This window comes from Ostrinia furnacalis, unplaced genomic scaffold (assembly GCF_004193835.3).
Source record: "Ostrinia furnacalis isolate ACB-3 unplaced genomic scaffold, ASM419383v2 OfSCF3547, whole genome shotgun sequence".
In the NCBI taxonomy this organism is placed as follows: Eukaryota; Metazoa; Arthropoda; class Insecta; order Lepidoptera; family Crambidae; genus Ostrinia; species Ostrinia furnacalis.
Genome location: NW_021133786.1, coordinates 340,928 through 361,984, shown reverse-complemented (window position 1 = coordinate 361,984; position 21,057 = coordinate 340,928). Strand labels below are relative to the sequence as shown.

Genomic DNA, 21,057 nt, shown 5'->3' with positions numbered 1-21,057 from the left:
ATAATGATCGGAGTTGGTAAGATTTTGACGTTTCTTTCTTTTTTATTTAGTTTTCTGTTCGAACTGCTCCACTGCTTTGAACCCCTTTCTGGAAGGTGGTCATTAATTACATTTTGTCTTTAGGCGGAAAATCTAGAGATTTAGATTCTATGTAAATAGGACTTTCTTAATTTTAATGGAATCTAGTTAGTAAGTATATTACATACACGGTCTACTGTAGACCGATAGACAAACAATCTATTGGCTGTAACTGAAACATTTTCTTCAGGGTATACCCCATTTCACAAGCATATTAGTTGCTTACTTTGGGGCTAAATAGCGCTGTGTGAAATTGTCCAAAGATATTTATTTATTTATTATGATTATACCACATCAATTTAAAGTAAGCCATCCAGGTTCATTGTGAAAAATGTAAGTAGAACAATCAAAACGTTTAACGCTTGATTTTCAGCGTTAGCGAAACCGTTACACTAAATATGCGATTAGTTTATTTATTTAATTAAATAATAATGTGTGTGCTTTGACTGAAAGACCGGATTAGGTAATTTAGGTAATTGATTTGCAGTTAATCTATTTGACACCTGTACTCATTAGTACTGAAATACGAGTATCAGCATAAATTCTACTCTCTATTTTTCATAATCGCTAAAGAGAAAGGTTGGAAGAACCAATGATGTATATATAAATTAACTATTCATAATAAAAAAGAGAAGTTGGATATGTACGAGTATGAATGTCGTCCGGTGTCTGAATCAAGATTTTCAGCTTGAGCGTGTCCTTCTTCTACTTAATTATTATGAACTCTCTAAAATAAAAACTCAATTCAGAAACTGGTGATCTTTCTTTTACTAACGAAAAAGAGAACTTTCAGCTTATCGCATAAAATAGGTAGGCAGACCGAGCATTCCGTTTAACCAATATAAATGAAGTGGCAATTGATCCAGCACTTGACGCATGCGCGGTAAGTGTCCGCCATTAATATGGATGCGCGGGAGTGCGTTGTGCAAGCGCATCATGGCGCGGCCTGTTTTGCAAAACAATTGCACAAAACCTAGTTTGGAACTTGTACGGCTAGATATTTTATAGGCGAGAAAACTGTAGTAGACTTGATTTTATGGTATCTTAATTGAATAAGGATTATAATCAAATCAAATCGTTTATTTATGTAAGGCTCCTAAAGAGCACTTTTACACAACCCGAAAGCTGTTGTTGTTGTTGTTGTTGGGTCTGGGGCAGCCCCAACATCATCTTAAACGCGCTCTCCGCAAGATTTGACTGTCAGTACATTGATCATTGCTCTATGATTAATATACTGACTAACGAACAAATAGCAAAATGCAAAAATTGACTTGTTTGAATTGTTTGAATTTAATTTAATGTGAATTGAAATGAAATTCAGGGGTGTAGAGAGGTGTGCTGCGCTTTCTCCGAAGTTACTCGCGGCGTTATGCCCTTTAACACTTCCACCCCTGGAGCATATAGCTCTAGCGACTCCACTCTGGACGGCCGGTTAAGGCAAGCCAGAGGTGAAAGTCCTGCAGACCCTCTCGGATTCCACTTCAGCAAGCCGATGACGAGGTTCTTGACCGACTCTCGGGAGCACTCGGATTAACAACTGGCCCCGTGGTTTCGCTACTCACCAACAGCTCGCCACAAAGCTGCCCTGCGGGGCTTATTATTATTATTATTAAAGCTTCTGAATGACAACGTTCAACATGCTCAAGATTTACAAAAATCTAGAGCAGGTGCAGGATCAAAACCTCAAAGGGTATGCATTTTATTTTTTTGAGTAATGGCTATCATTTTGTAATCTTGATGATACATTAGTTACCAATACCTATCACCTAAAATGCTTCGCCTTATTTTGGGTTTGCTTTTCATGAAAAAGTGGTATAACTACATATCTATTTGATTTGATATTTAGAAAATATCATTACTATAAATTATTTTTCTTTTACACACAAACTGCATACAAAATAACTAACAATCCATAAACTGTTATCAAGGATCGCATTTATCAACTGCAGAGCTAAAACAAACAGGCAATTAAGCTGAAATCAGTGACATAACAGACCTAGATCAAGCGGCAGCTAGAGGCTGCGCATACGCAGGGCGCGCATGTGTGCGTGTGGGCCGTTGTCATTGACATGTATAAGGTTGTCGTTCGATCTCAAGGAGGTGGCTCTTATAGATTCTTGAGTACAGTCCGATAAGAGATTTTGATATTAGTAAATTATAATGTTTATTATCTACATTGTGAGCTAATCAATTGTCATACAGTGTGTTACCTAAGATTGTTCTTTATACAAATGTGTGCATATTTGTAATAACGCATTTTATGACGACTTAAAAAAAATACAATAAACCTAATGACAGAAAGACTTAGCAAATAATTATCACTAGGTACATAAATTATTATAAAACAAAGTAGCTTCTCTGTCTGTCCCTATGTATGCTTAGATCTTTAAAACTATGCAACGAATTTAGATTTTTTTAATAGATAGAGTGATTCAAGGAGAAGCTTTTTAAGTACATTGTACCTGCGCGAAGCAGGGGCGGGTCACTAGTATGATTTTAAATAGGTTTCTTCATACAAAATAAAGATGCGTGAGAACGCACAGATGTAGGCTAGTCCGTGGCTATCCAATATCGTTATCTGTGCTATTAAAGAAATACTCAAGGCACAGTTTAAATCATCTTATATCCAGTGATAAATGGATAGCAGATTTTAAATGAAATTTCTTAATAAATTGGATGCAGTATCTGAATTTCGCATCAAAGTGTACCTGGCCGGAGATAATTAAGGTAATATAGTTTTATGCGGCGCGTTTCCGCCGCGCGCGCCGCCCGCCATTTGCGCCGATTGCTCGGTGTTGCCAGCTTCAAGACACACCTATGATATGTACGATTTGCCCCGTAATTTTTCTGTAGTTGGGCTAGCTATACAATATGCGAATGTATAAGGCTATAAAGACACAGATTGCCGTAATAAAATATTCAATGGAATACGTTTAGAAAATCCAAAATTATTGAAATAGGTAGAACGTAAATTATATCGCAAAGTATTCACATTGGATATTATAGCCGTACATAATAATTGATGTGAGTGTCGGTCGATTGATTTGTGAACCGGGAAATTGTAGATAAAAGAAGAAAAAAAAAAGCTTGAAGAAAACAAATAGGTACATTGATACAAGCAGACATTAGGTACGCTTTGAAAATATAACCCTTATTTTTGTAGGATCCTTCATCAAAGGGAAAAATGGGTAATGGAATGCTTCGAAAGACAGGGTCGGTTATAAAACCTAATCGAACTAATTTACATTTTAGATCATGCGAGGCAATTTTCTGTACATGGCTCATTACTGCTCATCGTAGATTGATTCCAGCTCCTAGAGTGGCAAAATGTGACAGTTATAATTTCGAAATGCCATCGCCTCGGCGTTTTCTGTATTTATCACTGGACCATAAAGAAAAAGGGTCGGTTAGAAAATCATCTAATATCTTTAAATTTCGTTTTGTGACATTTTTATTATCTACTAGCGGACTCGACAGATTTCGTTCTGTCAAATTGACTACATTTTAGTTAGAAAACGTTTGTATGGAAAAAAAGGCTGTTTTCAGGGTTTTCCCGGAAATTATTGGAATTTTTCTCGCCGTAAAAACCATCCTTGGACTGAAGTCCAACGAACGTTTAAAAAAAAGAATTGGTAAAATTGGTCCAGGAGTTGTTGAGTTAGGCGCTTACCAACACATTTTGCGATTCATTTTTATATTATAGATGAGCTTTATGAACCAAATCATAGTGCTGGAAAAACATTTTTTTTGTTTATTTTACATTTATAACATATGAAATGCTTGAATTATTTTTCTTTAGTCTTTATTTCATAAAGCTAGGCTGGCTAATACTTTTGAAGATTAATGATTTTCTTTCTAACCGATTCTTTTCAGTGTAGTTATTTCGCTCCGTGAAGGGATTCGATTTTTGAAGCTACTGAAAAGCAGTCCAGGCTAGGCTCCAGGAAGGATACTCCGCCACGTTACATCTACCTCAGTACAAACACTCCGGTCATCAGACGCGCATAATTCCAAGAATATTATGGAATCAGCTGGATTTTGCGTGGGCTTCGATTCCGCTGCCTGGCCCTGACCCACAAATATAAATAAACGAGTTACAAAACTCGCCATTTACTCACTAAACATACTAATGTGGACGAGGAAAATAATCTGTGAGAAATGATGAAACAAAATAATAAGGAAACATTCTGTTTACGTGAAAATATTGCGGGGGTTAAGAGTAAATCCCCTTTAAATGACGATTTGCCTATTAATCATAGTAAAATGACCATTTACTGAAAGTAAGATGATAAATAGACAGCATCTAATTACCTACCTATTGGAAAATAACAATCAAGTACTTAATACCTTAAATTACTCTATTTTACGTTTGTATGTGACGTCTCTACTAGTAATAAAATAATCGCACACTATTTTTCCTATTTTCCTGTCCCGTAACGTAAAAAGGCTGACAGAAAGCGCATTACGTTATGAATTAGAATTTTGACATAATACCTATCAGTGGGGTGGATTAGGCCCAAAACGTGCGTACAAAGCATTAATTTCTAGCCGTCGTATTGTAACCTGCTCCTCAGGTAATGTAGCAGAAACCTAAAATCTTCCTGACTAATTTCCGAGCAGTCAAATGGGATCCTTTATACCAAGGCTGTGGATTCTATTTTTATATTAGAGGTGTCAATTTCATAATAACGTAACGTTTTATTCATATAACGAAAAGATAAATATTACAGATCTAAGGAAACAAAGACAGGTAATCAAATATGTCGTCTTTTTTCCAAGATCTGTAGAAGTTTAGTATTTACTAAAAAATCAATGGCATAAGTTTTCTTTCAAAATAATTTCTGATAATGAATTCAATTTATTTAATTTCCTTTCAAATTTTCTTTAGTCTAGATCTTGTAGAATTTTCTACAAATCAACGATATAGGTACTTAGTAGGTATATCTCGTACATAACAGTTACCTAGGTAGCTAAATGTAAAAGTAATTTGTAGTACCTACATAGCTACTTGCAACAAACTGGGTTCGTGTGCTAATGTTTGTGTATGTGGAGTGCAAATTGACCTGCCCGGCCCAAGGCAACGAGAAACGCCGGGCGGCAAGCCTATGCTACATCGCGGAACGTGCTCTACTTGGCAATGTGGAGGATTTGATTGATTGAACTTATCAGGACGAAAAAGCGTCTCTCTGCTTCAGGATTTGAAAGGTAGAGACAATGGGAAACTTATAAATAGATCGAAAAAGATAGAAACTTGTTGCTAAGGCGTAAAGTGTTTTGATATGAAAACTTAAGTATAAGATTGAGATTGATTACTAGTAAATAAAAAATCAAATGTACCTATAAGTTATAAAAATCGAAAAGAAAAGAAAAAGTGCTAAGAAAGCTTCAAACCGATGAGTTGGTTAGTTGTACCTAGTGGAGCTTTATTTATTTTAGCTTCAGTAACCTTATGTACAATTTAAGTTCTTAAATCTTAATTCTCTTTTATTTCTTTTGCATTAAAAAATTGCATAAAAACTGCATGTAGAGTGCCCTGCAGCGCGAATGCACGCACGTTGCGCCCCGTGTGACATAACAGGCGCTTACGCACACGCACACACCGCCGCGCTGTGACGCACACACGTGCGTGTAGGGGTGTCAACTGGGTTAAAAACTTGGTGTAAAATCAATATTTTACGCGGATGTTGTCGAATAAAAACTGAAGCAATTTAATTTGTGTTTTCACAAATACTATTTTTGAACTACCTCATTTCGTTTACGACCAATAAAACGTTCGTTGTTCTCTATTGTGTAAATATAAGAGTTTCATGAAATTAGAATGTATGTTAAAGATACTATTTTAAAAAAACACTTTGATCCAATTTTCATCATTGTCAATAAAGAGTTCGAAAAAAGCTAGAAATACATTAACACTAATCTGTAAATTTTCTTGTTTTTTTACGCGACATGAATGAGGAAAATTAATAAATGTGCAATCGTGGAAGTGAATTAACTGGTACCTAAGCCTTCACGACGACACGAATGTTAGCAGTTTTGGCAGTGTCTACTATACATCTTAGCAAGTATAATTACTAAATAACGAGCCCAGTGGTTATCAAATAGCCAAAATGAGAGAGTCACACGATTGCCGCTCCGGAGGATAGCAAAACCCAACCGATGAATAACATTCCTAAAAAACTACCTATTCCGATTCACCGACCTTAACCTACCGCTGTTATAAAAGAGGAAAACAACAAAACAACCCAGTTCCAGCGTAATATCGGCGTGTGTCAGCCCTGCGCAGTGAAAACCGGGTCACGGCTGCGCCTGCGCCGCGTCACGCGGATGCGCGGGAGTTGAGACGCTGCAGGACTGCTGCGAGTAACTGTACCGCGCCTGTCGCTAAATTATTTCGATAACGGCTCATTTTGGTTTTCATATTCATGGAAATGAGGAAGAGAGCATAATAAAATCGTCGATGTATGAATGTCATGTTTCAATCAATAGTAAAGAGCCTCTTCTGAATAGGGTCATATCACTGATGTCATGTCATTGCACTATTCGCATTCAAATGACGATCCAATTGAAACCAGTGGAAAATAACCACACTAGCAAATCCAAAAGCTCTCTCTTTGAATGCCTGGCTGTATCACAGGCGATTTTCACCATCAATCATCTATCCCTAATTTTTACCGCAGGGGTCACTTAAAAATTGGGGATTGATGGTGAAAACGGGCATTGTTGGATAGAGTGATTGGTCGTTTTGGAAGCGAATAAGGACGGTGGATGTGAATTGTGAACCTATGATTTATGACTCTACTTCTCTTACAAATATGATAAAAGTCCAGGCATAAAACATAGTAAAAGACTTGAAAAAATAAATGTTACTAAAGTTTTTACTGTACTAGCTTCGTCTGTACCATGACTTGAAGTACCGAGCTTAATTTTTTCGTCATTTATTACTTTTGCAAGATACACCATGTCGCAATACACGTGCGTCTGCGCACCGTGAGATGAAATGTCGACATCGGGGGAAACTTACAAAATGTTTAGCCAAAACTTAATCGTGGTGACTCAATGGAGTTTTGGTACACCTAATGCAATATGTATTAAGGGCTAAAGGGCATGATACAGGGTGTTGAAGACCATTCAAAAGAATACATATCGTACGAATAGATCCAAAATTTGACCGGCTTTTTACAAAAGTCTTGCCTAGTACTAAGTTTAGACAAAAAAATAACTAAATATTTTTTTCGCTTCAAAATGACTTGATTTAGAGTTATTTTATATTTAATTGCTAAGTAAGTATTTGTTTTAGTTTTCGACGTTAATCTACAAAATAAATAGTTTTTGAGATTTAATCAAAGTTGCGGAAAAATCGAATTATTCAACTATTCTTGGTATTTTCGATTTATTGCTAGAGCAGGCCAACCTTTGCTATGACAAACAAACAGTATCGAGAAAATTGTGACTCACGATGCCGGCTCATTTCTTTGGATTGTCGGTTTAATTAAAAGATTACAAAGCAGAAGAAATCTATGAAATACAAAATAACTAGACGCTTTTCTACAGTAATATTATAAAGAGGAAAGACCTGATTGTTTGTATCGAATAGGCTCCGAAACTAATGGACCGATTTGAAAAATACACCACTAGAATTCTACATTATTTCCGATGAACATAATCGGTACGAAGATTGTGGGGTAAGCTAGTTATTTATATGAAGTTTTAACATTCTAGTATCACAAGAAAACAACTAGTTCTTTTAACAATAGACTCAATGTAATAATGCCAAATTAAGGTGCTAGTGGCGTCTGAACCACGGACACCAAACGCCTAAAGAAAATGTAACATTATCCTAATTTTATGATAAAAAATTGAGCTATTTTATAAAAACTAGTAATTTAGCAACTTTATTTACTTTAGAGTTGAAGCCCCCTAGATTGAGCAAGGTTGGTTTTTATTTTATCGGAGGAAATCATTAATTTGAAAAATAAACAACCGGTTATACCTTTTTGTAGTCAATATCAGTACCGTGTTCGTTCATCAATAATTTAATTACATGTAGGCACTTAATTTATTTTTAAAATTAAAATTACTTCGGAATTAAAATAACAAGGAAAGCTGTATAATTATGAAATTTTAAATTAAGCGTTGCAGGAAAAATATCGTTAATTTAATTTAGCTAATCAATTAGATAACTCCGGCTTTATTTAGACCTCTGGAGTATCTCGGAGCATTGTATTATACGTTAATTAGTAGATTTGTATTTCAATCGTCATTAAATCAATAAGTTATTTTGAACTTTCACTGATAATGTCAATACAATCAGGATTTTCATACGAAATTTAACTTTTCTCTACTAATATTTTTATTTTATTGTATTTTATTCAGGATTTAATAAACAATTGTTGATAGTTATGTTTTATTTGAAAGAGGAAAGATTTGATTGTTTGTTTGTATTAAATAGGCTCCGAAGCTATTGGACCGTTTTGGAACTATGTGACCATCAGAAAAACAAGCGATGCTCAAAGAAGGCAAACCTAAAAGGGTACTAGGCTAGCCGTCTTCTTAATAACTTTCACTGGCTCATATCTACTTAACTAGTACAAATTCGTACATACCTACTTCAGAAGGTAATAAAATAAACTATGTGACCATCAATGTCATGTGGATTAGCAAGCTGAAGTGGCAATGGGCAGGGCACATAGTACGCAGAACTGTCGGCCGATGGGACAACAAGGTTCTGGAGTGGAGGCCGCGTACCGGAAAACGCAGCGTGGGACGTCCACCCACAAGGTGGACCGACGACATCGTAAAGGTAGCGGGAAAGCGCTGGAAGCAGGCCGCTACCAACCGGGTAACATGGAAAGCACTGGACGAGGCCTATGTTTAGCAGTGGACGTCCTACGGCTGATGATGATGATGATGTGACCATCAGAAAAACAAGCGGTGCCCAAAATAGGCAAACCTAGAAGGGTACTGGGCTAGCTATCGTCTTAATAACTTTTACTAGATCAAAGCTACCTACATACCTACCTCAGAAGGTGACCAAAGAAAAATATAACCTGTGCTGAAAATAGGTAAACCTAAAAGGGCAGTGGGCTGTCCGTGATGTGTCACAGCCTCACAGGTCAGCTTGCAGCTCATCCTGCGGCTGACGCGCCATTGGCACACTGACCTATTTCCACTTCTAAGGATCACTCGTATTGTTAAAAGTTTCCTTTTACTTGCATTCCAGTATTTCTATAAATAAAACACTGATTTGCTACGAGTTTGTATTTGTCAATTTTCATTCTCTGAAACTTGGCTTTACCTTATTAATTATCTACAAATGTGGCAGGATAATTCTGTAAGTTTGAGAAAAAATAATTATGTTATACTTTTCCAAATTATTTTGAAAAGTTTTTAAATGTAAGCATGGATGGTGGCGGTGATGTGGTTCCAAATTCGTGATAGGTAATAATTATATTAAATAAGCACTACTAATTTTGTAGAGCTAGGTAGGGTCTGTAGGGGTTTGGAGTTTTATAACTTGTTAACTATACCCTGTACTTACCTACTAGATAAGAGCTTATCGTTCCTATTCGCTCCAGGTGCCTCCGTTATGGTTATATAATTAAAATACGTGTAAATTGATTGTTTTACATTTTGTAAAACGGGAGAAGGGCAAAAATGTTGTGTATAGAAAAACCGTCTGCAAGTGGTATATATCTGCTGATAAGCGAGTAACAGAACTGACGTTCGAACAAAAAAGTTTAGCTACCGCCATTAGCAAAGGACCTGTTAATCCCTGAGGGATGCCGCAAGGATGTAAGTTCGGCGTCTTTCAAAAACTAAAACAACTTCGTTTTTGAAGTGGTTATGTTTTTTATAATTACTTCTTAAATGTTTGCACGTGTGCCGGCTTTTATGGTTTGAAAAAAGTTGTCACTTTACGGTACAAAAGTCGTATTAGAATTTTATTGTAGTGGTAGATATTAAAATTAATGCGTTGAGGCGCAGCGTGGTAGAGATATTGTTTAGTATGATTTAAAGACTGTGTAAGCTGTGAGCCCACTGCCATCTAGTGTGAACCATCACCACGACTTTATAGAAAATTCAAAATAATTTATTGGCAATACTTATACCTCTATACAGTGTGTGACCGGCTGCGATAGTTATATTACCGCAAAGAGCCATGCAACCATGTCACATACAAACAACGTAGTACCTATAAATGACTAGAGACAAAAGTTTATTCATTCTCAAAATTAAAGCTTGTAATGTCAAAAGGCTCCGAATCTAAATTTTTTTCGAACCGGGGTAAAACCTTGACAGTGTTTTGCCCTTCCTAAGATCCGGGACTGATGTCAGCTGGTCAGCCAATGTAACTGATAGGTACAAAATGAATACCTAATAAGAGAAACGTTTCTCAGTCTAGTCATTAGGAATTAAATATTTACTACGCGCACGTAGTTATGGTTTATTATAAGTTACTTTCCACATGCTCGAGTGTGATCGCGAGAGTCCGCAATAGCTTTGAGATAAACTGATATCGGGGAAAGCTGGAAATGCCTTCTAGCTGCCACTGCGCGCTTTCGCTTCCGCCCGCGTGGTGGCGCCGGCGTCGTGGTTCGTGTAACTTGCGTCGTTTCTTAAAGAATTTATGTTTTTAAATCAGAAATGTGCCACAGATTTTTTTTACTAATTTTACTAATATTTTACTTATCCTACTAATATAATAAATGCGAAAGTTTGTATGGATGTCTGGATGTCAACATGTTTGTTTGTTACTCTTTCACTCAAAAACTACAGAACGGATTTTGATGAAACTTTACAGTATTATTGTTTATAACCAAGAATAACATAAAGGCTATAATTTATGACGCAAACAGCTACTTTTTAATAATATTAACTTAATACAGGTCTAGCACGGAATCAGGGACATCTTTAACCTACTTAGAAGGATAAAGGGGGGGCCCTTATCATCTGAAAATAGGTCTTTTGAGCAGATGGGGGCGTGCCCAGTGTCCAGTGGGAAAGAGGGGCCTGCACGGAATGTACTTTAACCTAACCTACCTACAAACTTAACTATGTATTTTTAGGTGGTAATTTATTTTTATATGCTTAACTAAATCACCAACGAGGAAACGTATTCTGCAATAAATTAAAATTAAGAAATATTTTCGTCCCCAAGTTGCACGTGTAAAGGTAACATTTTCTGTATAAAGAAAAATAAAATAAACTAACTCATGAAAGTTAGGTACCCAGATAAATTATTACACGAGTATTGATTAAATATTTTTTTAATTATGAAGTAATGTGTGTTATTTTTATGTGAATGTTTCCCTTAGGTTTTACCTTATCATATCAAGTACCTAACGGTATTAATGAGTGCAGTGCACGGATTTATTTAATTATTATAAAATTTAACTTCGTCGATACAGAATTAGGCATTTCCCGGATGTTATCATGAAATAAGTAAGTAGGTACGCAGGTGGTATGAAAAGTATAAATAATAATGAAATTCTATTTTGTTTACCTAACCTGCTGGGTCTCTATGGGTTTTAAGCTTAAGTTGATAATTTCAAATGATAGTATACTATTACCGAGATGATTATAAATGTTTGAATCAGTCTTTTTTACTTTTTAAGGCGGTAAAAGAGACTACCCGAGCGAGTCCAAAGAATGCCCGATATCTACTTATTCAATAACTCATAATAAATGCATTACCTAGTATGTTAGTAAGATAGCCTATTTTAAAGTAAATGGGTATAATAAAAGTCCACTTTCTCAATAGAAAATAGGTAAATGCTGCAGCGCTGGCGAAGTAAAAGCGGCAAATTGCGAAAGGAAAATTGCCGGCACTTCCTCGAGCGGAAATCGAAAGTGGACTGTGATTGCAAGAGAAAACTGCATGTCGGTTGCATCGGGAGTTGCAATTTTCCACTATCAACCAACTTCATCTTACATACTAGTAACGACATCTATTGGCGAAATCCAAAACTTTATCTTCAAACAGCGCCATCTAGTTTACATTACGTATACTACAAGTTTTGTTATAGCAACGGCTCGTAGTTCGGCTACTCGCCGCTAGATGTCGTTAAATTAATAAAATAAACTCACCTTTACCTCCACCAGCATCGTGCACTTGAGGTTTCCCGCTCGGCACTCGCTGCATCGGCGACGCACTCCCATAGTTCATCGTACCACTGTAATCCGAACTTAATGGTTCTTGCTTGATGCCACTAGATGTCGCTGCTAGTTTCTCGGCTAGCAGCGGGTTTTGGGACGCGATATTGTATCGTCCGTTGTTGATGTTGTTCGCCACCGCATTGTTGATGGCGGTGGTGCCGGACCGCAGTAGTTGCTGTAACCTCTGCTGGCCGTTGTTGGGTAGCGATATTTGATTGCTTGGCGTGTAGTATTGTAGTTGGCTTCCGGACGCTGGCGATATATTGTTGTTCTCCTCTTGCTGGAAAGTTACACACGTTTTCGTTAGTGTTAAATGACAAGATCAGTTGTACAATTTATTAATACGTTTTATTGGGCAGGCTTGCCTTTAGGTGGATCGACGATTTAGTGAAGGTAGGGGGGAAATAACTGAATGCAAGTGGCGCACCGCACAGTCGTTGTGGAAATCCTTGGAGGAGGCCTTTGTCCAGCAGTGGACGTCATTAAAATAAATTTGAAACGATGATAAGTATTGTTGAAGTATCATGTACTACCTACATTCAAGCAGATACGTTTCATGGTATTCTTCTAAACTAGAATTTGGATTGTTGCGTTTCACTTTCAGTACGAATTTAAACATCAATAGTTGGAAATGTCACAATAATATCTACCTTGTTTTTAAGGAGCAAAAAAGATTGTTTATTTTGAAAAACTCAAAACTACCTAGATGTCTCTATTAGCCATAATTTTAGTATTTAGCTTATCTTAGACGCTGTAGAAGATACGACAACTCACCTTAATCTCTACAGGCGGCACAGCCGACGCTGTAGCGTTGGTCAGATCGGTGAAAAACGTGTCGAAGTTGTCGAAGGCGGTTTCTCCTAGCTGCTTCAGGATATCATCCGGGTCTGCAGCTTCCGAGCCATCAGGTTCGAGGGTCAGCCCTCCCACAATGTTAGACAGCTCTGCTTGGGACAGTTCCCCCAACGAGGTGGCCATTTGGTGAAGGTGTGCTGCTGCTTGCCCGCCCGCTGCTACTACCGCGTCCTGCAATTGAGGGTAGGTGGGTTTGAGGCTCACTTCTATTGCTCTTTCTTGATTCTATGGAGAGAAAAGTTCAAGTGTGTAACTAGGCTTTGACTGTACATTTTTTGAGATAGTAAATGAAACAGGTGTTCATCATATTATTAACTATCTTGAAGGTAGGTACATTTTTTGTTTGCTTTAATTGACAGACTATATTCTCCATAGGGAAATAAATGTCATGAATAAAAATAATACGGGATACATACATAATTCATTACCTGAAGGCAATTGGAGAGGTCGACCATCCTGCCCTCATTCTCCGCTGACCACCATTCGTCTTCAATAAATGGCATCGCCAGCGCCGGTCCCGACGGCGCATGCGTCCCCGCCACGTTGTAACGTCTACTCCACGCCAGATGGCGCTTTTCGGGACACTAATTCTCGCGCACTCACTCGCGAACACTAATAGTAACAAAAACTGTATTTACACTAATAAATTCGTTTGATTTGTTTGGCAGCGTCTTGGACGGATCGTACATATTCGATGTATCATTTACGCGTAGTTTAGGTACTTAGTTAGAATAGAACACATGACGGTTTAGTTTGGACGTGGTTTCTGGAAGGTTCCCTCTTCAGCCAGGTTACCTCACTCCTCGTATACCACTCCTCTTCAGCAGCGACCTGCGAAAACAGAGAGCGTAGGCTTTCACGTCTTTTATGAGAGTTCTTATTCCACAATGTGCAAGGCGCTCTAATTTTCAGTACAAGTTAGTATGTAGTTAGTATGAAGTTTAGGATGCGTTAAGTGATGCATGCTCGCCTTATGGAAGTGTGCAATAATTTAAATAAAAGGTACAGATATTACCTTTTAATTGCTTTATTAGTTATGGAGCATTTGTCTAGAAGAGGACGTACGTAAGAGAAACCATCCTTTTACAAATCTAGAATCATGACTCCAACATTAGATAAAAATAATACTAATGTTTGTTTCATAAATTATTTTATCATAATCATTTTAGACAAAATGTTGACAGTAGGTAAGGACACTTAAGTATCCATTATAATATGAATTATTCTTCTTAAGTTAAGGTTTGGTATTTACTCAATAATAAATCGAAGAATATTTTTTCGATTTGTTAATGATTTAATATGTAATGTATATTGTGTCGTTTGTGTCAATGCACCGATATCACCTGGCGACGTCCCGGTGTATGTCGAATCTGCGCCGACAAAGCATAGATGCGGCGCGACGCCCAACCAGTTGCGCACACGCCGCTCTGGAAACAATACAAACAACAATTTAAGATATTTAAATATTTATACATAGTCATTTATAAATTTTGGTTCTTCAAAAATTAAGGGCAAAGTAAAAGATGCTGTAATAAGTTAGGAATAAGGTACCTACTCGATGTATAGGTAGGTACTTTTCAAGGCAACCTCATCATTTGTTTCAAAGAATAAAATAGTAAAATGATTAATATGGGCAAAACTATTATCAGTACTATTTTGTGATAAAAATAATGTTTATCTTTATTTATTGATAAACTACTCGTTTTGAATGCATTATCAATAGAGTAGAATGGCCTCAGCAGTTCGTTTACTTTCAATATGTAGCAAAAACTGCATAATACATACATAACAATCATAACGTACTCATAACTATCAGATACGCATTAACGACAATGCGCGGAAGGCTGAGCGTGCGCAGAGCCGCGGCAAAAAACCTGACAATGCGCACTCTTTCACTATAATTGCGTTGTAAAAAGACTTTTGTTTTCTAAACGCTTCCTAGAGCACTTTCTTCGGCTTCGTCGCGTGCGATAATGCAAAAATATTCGTTGTTTCGAACAATGATACGGCGAAAAAGGTTGAATAGGCAATGCAATGTATTATAGAATTGATTATGTGGAGCTCTTAGTTACAAGCAGTACTTATAAAAGTAGGTATTACCAGTATTACTACCATTATGGATAATTAATGTGGTTTTTTAACAGATATTTTAATAGTTAATTTTTATTCATCTTATATCATATTTTAGCGGCAAAGTTATAAAATATGAAAAGATAAGCCTATAGCTAATTTATTATCTCAGAATACGTAGGCTATGCGTAGAGCAATAGACACGCAATGAATGTTAAATGTTGCTGCAGTTGTCATCTATTGTAATTAAAACCTATCCATCAATCGGTCAGCAACTTGATGTATTGCATAGTTATTTGTAATCGTAATTATATACATATATTAAAATTATATAATATTATGGATAAACTTAACACATAATTGTGTATTTAAATTGAAATTTAATGCGATTTGTGGAGCCTCGAATAAATTACAATGGTTCAATGTCTTGTTATGTGCACATAGCGCCATCTAGTGTTGAGTAGTGGTAAAGCTCTTTAGATACTTTTTAGTTGTTCATAAAATAATTACTCCTTAGTTCCTTACTCATATTAATTTATTCCTTGAAATATGAGTAGATACGTATTTTATGCATGTTTATGCAGTTTATCATTATATTTTGTAACACCTAGTCAGTCAATAAGGGTAATACTTACCTACTTACTTAACTATAACATTTGTTTATTTATTACTTGTAGGTACATTTTCCTCATTAAATTGCCTATTGAAAGATTAATAGACAAGACCGGGCCTCAACCTTGAGTGGCACTTCCTACTTTAAGTAGGTAAGTATTGCTCAGAGGACCTTGCGTGCGCTTATGATGTGCTAATGTCTATGTAAGCGAATTATTATTGAATAATTTTGTATTGCATTGATATGCACCAACTCTGTTATTGTCATATTCACTGTAAAACTCTTTAAAGGAATTAAATGATAGCATTAATTTAGTTAAGCTCGGTGTAATCTGGTGGAAATACCTTAAGCTTTTTTCTTGTGTACCATCTTTCTTTTCTCCTAAACAGGGGCTGTATTACGTTTATGTTAAATCAATTATGTAAATTATCAAAATATTCATGTGCCTCTGTTGTGAATCATAATCCTAGTAATTAAATATTTACATCAGAATGTTGTGTTACAAGTGTTACAACTGTAACAAGCCTAGCATCAATGTTAACCAGCCACCTAATTCTTATAACTGCTGTTATTATCTAATTAAAACGAGAAGGAAGAACCTTCAATTCTATCACGAGATCACTATGATTGCAATGTCAATAAAAATTGCATTCTGTTTTCATCAAAGTAATTATTTCCCTTTTAATAAACGTTTAATGCGTGGAATGGTGCGTGTTGTGCGTTTAGTTTATATCACGAATCATTAAATTAATTATTAAACTTCATGAAATAAAATATCAAAATAACTTTTTTTGTGTGCGTTAAAATATTTTATTGATAAACCAGTTTGCAACGTAATGCAATAATTGAACAGATTTTATGTCTGTGAAACGAAACGCTTGTCTGTCAAATAGTTTGACATAACTGACATTTGTCATTTCTTGTTGACGAACTTTTGTTTTGATTTGTTTATTTACAATGTCTGAAGCAAATAATTCAGATTCGTCCACTTCTGAATCAGAAGTAAGTGCATGTAGTTCTAATTTTGATCCCATGAAGGCATTGTATTCGAAGAAAGCTAAGGTTCCGGTACAAAATGCTCCAATGTATGAGAACATTCAACAGTACGAAGCGGCCCAAAAAAGTACGTCTTCAGTGATAGCTTTTGGGGAAAAAGAGCTCGTGGAAAAGCGAGAACAAGAAAAGAAAGCCAAGAAACTTGAAGAGGAGCTACGTTTACAGGAGAAGAATCGCCAGCGTTTCGCACAGTATGAATGTAAGTTTATAGGTTATGTTTGTTTGTTGAACTCTTTAAACTCTTTTTAAAGCTGATGAAAAATACGTTTATGAATTAAAAATATATTATTGTTGCTGTTTATTATAGTTATAAGCGGACTATAGATATTTTAAATATTCTACCTTTCTATTTAGTCTCCATCACTTCGGAATTTTGCTAATGTGAGCCATCTGATCAATTTTTATGCAGATATTGAACTTTAGTATTTCACATTTAATTTTATGATTCATTATTCCTGACAGTAAATAGGTATGCAATAGACATGTTGACACCACCAATCAATTGACATACTTTTTAAAACTGTCAAAACAAAACTCTCCCATAGGTTTGGTATGGCACTACAAGCAAGTGACGTCACTACAATTACACTACTTTTTTCAATTACTTTGCGAACAAAAATCGTAATTTACAGGTAATTTAAAATTAATTGAGTTTTTAAGACCAGAATGAAGGGTCTTTTTAAAAAAAGTTGTGGTTTCTAATTATTCGGGTATGGTGTCAAACTGTCTATTGCTTAAAATCCTGTACTTGTAACTAATAATGTTGTTTGTTAATATTTTATTTAGTTAAATATATTATTAAAAATTAATTAGGGTTAAGAGTTAAAAGCTTAATCAATTCTTCTAACTGATCTCCTCAAATATTTATTTAATACTAGAACCTTAGTGCTTATTAGTAAAATAAGATGAATTGTGAGTTTCTATGCCAAATCTCTAGACATAATTGAACGCTAAATGCTATCTCAGAACACAAAGTCGATACATCTTAAGACGTAGCAATAAAACAACCAGTGTCTATGCTGTAAACTGAACTTGTAATTAGGTGCAAGGATATTTAATTTTTCAAGGCAAGAATACTTGCTTCAATTATAATATATTTTATTTTGATATGACATATTCAATAGGGCCTTTAAAATATTTAGATTATTAGCTTTGAATTGTCATGGTTTTGGTCAGTTTTAGTAATTTTTAGAGTATATTTTAAAAGGACATCTATCATAAGTGCCAAAATACTGGTTAAATCTGAATACCTAAATACCTATTTTTAATTTGATTTTACTCACACTATACTAAAACTAACTTCAAAAGATAACCTAAGGTTTTATGGATAGATAGATGCCTTATATTTATTCTAATCATATTATAGGTTTTATGAAATCAAAGTCCTACAAAGTTGGTGTGTTCTGGCAGGTAGTTTGTAGAATACTTGGACACAAAAAACTTTACTAAACTTTAATACAATATTGTCACTACAAAAAAAGTCTAAAAATAAAATATTTCTTTATTTATTGCTCATACAAAAATATCGTCGGTCGTCGGACCGGTCGTTTTGGAAATCCTTGGGGGAGGCCTTTGTCCAGCAGTGGATGTCATTGGCTGAAACAAAAAACGAAAAAAAAAAAATCATACAAGAAGCATTCTCTAAAGTCTAACAGAGCACTTATTATTTTTAAATATTAACTTGCGGCCGCCCGCGACTTCGTACGCGTGGATCCCGTTTTACCCTCTTAGGGGTGGAGTTTCGTAAAATCCGTTCTTAGTGAGCACTTAAGTTCTAAAAGGAACCCTCATGCAAAATTTCAGACTCCTAGCACTCGTAGTTTCTGAGATTTCGGGATGAGTGAGTGAGTCAGTCAATTAGTGATCTTTCGCTATCTATACTTCTATACTAATATTATAAATGCGAAAGTAACTCTGTCTGTCTCTCTTTCTCGCCTAAACCACTGAACCGATTTTGATGAAATGCCATAGTGACAGTTTGAGTTTGAGGGAAAGGACATAGGATAGTTTTTATCCCGGTTTTTGAAACAGGGACGCGCGCGATAAAGTTTTTCTGTGACAGACAAAATTCTGTGTGTGACAGAAAGCTAGTTATAAATATTATCCCACCAAAAACATTCTGTAAAAAACTAGCCAAGTCTCGATGGAGCTGCTTGTTTATCTCTAAAAAGTAATGAAATCTAGACAAAGTCGTGCCAAGTCTATGGTTCTTTACTGCGATTTCTTTTTTATTATAGTTAATGTTGTGTGACTTGGCCGTTGAAGGGTACAAAACCAGGTGCTCCATGACACCATTGCACCAATCTGTTGCCAGAACCACTACCCATTGACGATGGAAAATTGCCACTTGGAAAACGTTGATTTAATAACCAGTGAATTGTAGGCTTAATAAAGCTGCGTATTTCAATAATACTTATGCATAATTATTGATTATCTTAATAAAGATTGTTCAACGGCCAAGTCACACAACATTAACTATAATAAAAAAGAAATCGCAGTAAAGAACCATAGACTTGGCACGACTTTGTCTAGATTTCATTACTTTTTAGAGATAAACAAGCAGCTCCATCGAGACTTGGCTAGTTTTTTACAGAATGTTTTTGGTGGGATTTCACTTCTTTTTGTAGAATGTGGCATAATTATTTAACGTCGTCGTCCTTTAATATTATCGTCATTTTTTTTACGATATTAAACACATCTTTAAAAAGGACAACGAATCAGAATTGATTTAATAATAACTAGAGGGGAAAAAAAATCTGGACACCGCGGTGCAGAAAATCGACGCTCAAAGTGCTAGCGCCATCTAGCGGTGAGCGGTACAGGCGAACACCACGGCGCCGGTGTGGCGCTAGTAGTATTGATTATTATGAATGTGGTGTTACTCCAGATCTTCGATTTTCCTAGTTTTTATAGTTTTCCCTTTATGTGGCCATTAAACCCTAACTCTGTACCAAATTTCAGCTCTCTGAGTTAATGGGAAGTACTAGTTCTATTTTGATGATCATCAGTGAGTGAGTGAGTGTCATAAATGCGAAACTTTGCTTTCGCTTAACTTCGGAACTAATTGACCTACAGACTTGAAATTTTGGATTTTAAGTGTGTGATTATAGCTTACTAGATGACGAAAATTTCTGCGTTCTGGTCTTATCTAAAGGTTCTCAAATAGAGGCCTGAAAATGCGGCGAAATGGTTCCAGTAAAGGATGGTACGGCAGTGTTTGCTTCGCGCTCGACTTGGCGGGGGCACTGCCGTGCCCCCAGATGAAAAAGAATCTAATGTAGATCCCCAAGAAACAGAAAGAAGAGCAAACGTAGGCCCACCTCGTATCGGTTAGGTCACGCACGAGGTCAGTCTAGGCCGTTCAACGCACGCGGCTCTGTGTCAGCGGCGGACGACGACCCCTCCCCCCCTCCCTCGGGATTATCTACGGCCACCCACCGCGGGCACTTGTATGGACTCGGGATCACAGGCTCGTGGTCAGACAGGTGACCAGATTCGGTGCGCGATTTTTTTCCTGGATGTCTTCGGTAAATCAGTCGCAAAACGTTATCAGGCGTTAAAGCTGGTTTCTTGGAAGTTAATGCACCAGTACGTTGATGACATGCTGTCAGTAGAGCAGATGTTTTATTAAAAATCTACGTGACTGCATGTTATGAGTAACAGTGTTACTTGAGCATGCTTAAGCTAAAATTCTCAATTCAGACAACGGAGCATCTTCAATACTGAAATAATTGTTAATTCGTGTCCAACGAAAAAAATGTTCTAAAAACTATTGAAAATAGTAAATGAAACGTTTCGCAAACCTTAAGAGAACTACAAAGCAAACAACAATGTATCTGAAATATCCTTAATTTGTAACGCAGTGAGTGAGCAATAAAAAATACCCTCGCTTCCATTTGGGCCGACCTTGGAGCACAATTCGGTATCAATGACGCATCGGCAGGTCCGGCTAGTCAATGCCTGGTATCAACAATGGCATCAGCTCATTTGCATGGCGCCCGTGACCCGATGCCCCGCCGGTGGCCTTGCTTACATAAACCCCTTTTTTCTGCAAATCGCTTGCCATTTGGCTACGATGATGGATGGACAATATCAGGACGATCAGTGTTTTTGCCGGATTTTCTTATTAGACTTAAAGGTACGATGATTTGAGGCAATTTGAGCTCACGAAGTTTGTTTTTGTTCACTTGGGTTTTGTTATTGCACTTCTCATCTTATATGCTGAAGGA

General features: G+C 36.4%; 2 protein-coding genes across 5 annotated transcripts in view; one reads left to right on the top strand and one right to left on the bottom strand.

Annotated features, from left to right (window-relative positions):
* Positions 1 to 21,057, bottom strand: part of Eip74EF (Ecdysone-induced protein E74) — a 216,834-nt gene that overhangs the window by 114,881 nt on the left and 80,896 nt on the right. The window contains exons 4-7 of one of the 4 annotated variants that reach the window (XM_028311816.1): positions 14,433 to 14,516; positions 13,506 to 13,920; positions 13,009 to 13,260; positions 12,172 to 12,514 (exon numbers count right to left, since the gene is read on the bottom strand). In XM_028311816.1, the coding sequence (XP_028167617.1) occupies positions 12,172 to 12,514; positions 13,009 to 13,260; positions 13,506 to 13,592 (682 nt within the window). In that variant the 5' untranslated portion in view covers positions 13,593 to 13,920; positions 14,433 to 14,516. Of the gene's footprint in view, positions 1 to 12,165; positions 12,515 to 13,008; positions 13,261 to 13,505; positions 13,921 to 14,423; positions 14,517 to 21,057 lie in introns of all 4 variants that reach the window. The other 3 variants (XM_028311815.1, XM_028311814.1, XM_028311817.1) reach the window with 3 other exon arrangements.
* Positions 16,699 to 21,057, top strand: part of Lsm11 (U6 snRNA-associated Sm-like protein LSm11) — a 41,172-nt gene continuing 36,813 nt past the window's right edge. The window contains exon 1 of the mRNA XM_028311819.1: positions 16,699 to 17,027. Coding sequence (XP_028167620.1) covers positions 16,730 to 17,027 — 298 coding nt within the window. The 5' untranslated portion in view covers positions 16,699 to 16,729. The remainder of the gene's footprint in view (positions 17,028 to 21,057) is intronic.